At 50.4% G+C, this 1,144-nt stretch overlaps 1 protein-coding gene across 1 annotated transcript in view; it reads right to left on the bottom strand.

The window, feature by feature from the left end:
* Positions 1-4: 4 nt before the first annotated feature.
* Positions 5-1,144, bottom strand: part of EEF1A1 (eukaryotic translation elongation factor 1 alpha 1) — a gene marked incomplete at its 3' end in the record, with an annotated part of 1,678 nt that continues 538 nt past the window's right edge. The window contains exons 2-3 of the mRNA XM_004696542.3: positions 507-686; positions 5-181 (exon numbers count right to left, since the gene is read on the bottom strand). Coding sequence (XP_004696599.2) covers positions 5-181; positions 507-650 — 321 coding nt within the window. The remainder of the gene's footprint in view (positions 182-506; positions 687-1,144) is intronic.

Below are 1,144 nucleotides of genomic sequence, written 5' to 3'. Positions count from 1 at the left end.
CCTGTGATGTTCCTGTAATCATGTTTTTAATGAAGTCTCTGTGTCCAGGGGCATCGATGATGGTCACATAGTACTTGCTGGTCTCAAATTTCCACAGGGAAATATCAATGGTGATGCCACGTTCCCGTTCGGCTTTCAGCTTATCCAAGACCCAGGCATACTTGAAGGAGCCCTTTCCCATCTGTAAGTATCAAAAACAATTACTTTGTTAACTAAAAATCAGAGTACAATTGGAATATCCTGGGGCTGGCTAAAAGCTTTATATTTTGTCTTTTTTTTAATTTGCTAACATTTTATTAGGGGCTCATACAACAAGCTTTATATTTTCCTAACTAGTTTTCTTATTCACCCCAGCACGAGAGGCTATTAAAAGCAACCTCTTACAATACACATTACACTGTGTAACATTCGAATCTAACCGAGTTCTGGTTCCTTTTAGTAAACCATGACCACTTAATGTAGTTGGGTGTCAAATTTATCCAATCCTTTTGGGTCACCACACATACCTCAGCAGCTTCCTTCTCGAATTTTTCGATGGTTCTCTTGTCGATCCCACCACATTTGTAGATCAGGTGACCAGTTGTGGTGGACTTGCCAGAATCGACGTGTCCAATGACGACGATGTTGATATGGGTCTTCTCCTTTCCCATTTTGGCTTAGGTTTCTGCGATGGTTTTCACCGACACCTGGATTGGGGGGAAAGGGGCAGGTAAGCCTTTAAAGGCACGCACGGTGGGAGAGGCTTGGTACTGAGCCACGATCCAAAACCCAAAGGTCAAATTCCAAGGAGATACTTTCAGTGCCAATCCGGTCCAACTCTCAAGTCTCCACCCACCAGATGTGGGGGAAACTCCATAGCGGAAAAAAAAAATCCCTGCCCCCCCAACCCGTGGAAGCGGCACTCCACAGGTTGAGCGAGGTGGCGGAGCAGCGTCCAGCACACACCGTGGGGAGGAGGCCCCTTTCCTTTGTGTGGGTGACTCACCCGCCCGCTCTCCCCGGGCCGCTGCGTCCTCCATTTTGAGCTCCCTGCAGCAGGGCCGGCGAGCGGCCATCTTTCCGCGCACGCAACTGGTGCCGCCGGGGGTGGGCTGGGCCCGCGCGGCGAGGGTGGGCGCCGAGGCCGCCCTGCCCAGCGCCCCAC

The sequence above is a fragment of the Echinops telfairi genome, unplaced genomic scaffold, assembly GCF_000313985.2.
Source record: "Echinops telfairi isolate 266 unplaced genomic scaffold, ASM31398v2 ScPeMD7_3533;HRSCAF=4204_0, whole genome shotgun sequence".
In the NCBI taxonomy this organism is placed as follows: Eukaryota; Metazoa; Chordata; class Mammalia; order Afrosoricida; family Tenrecidae; genus Echinops; species Echinops telfairi.
Note: the sequence above shows the minus strand (reverse complement) of the source record. Positions and strands in the feature narration are given on the sequence as shown.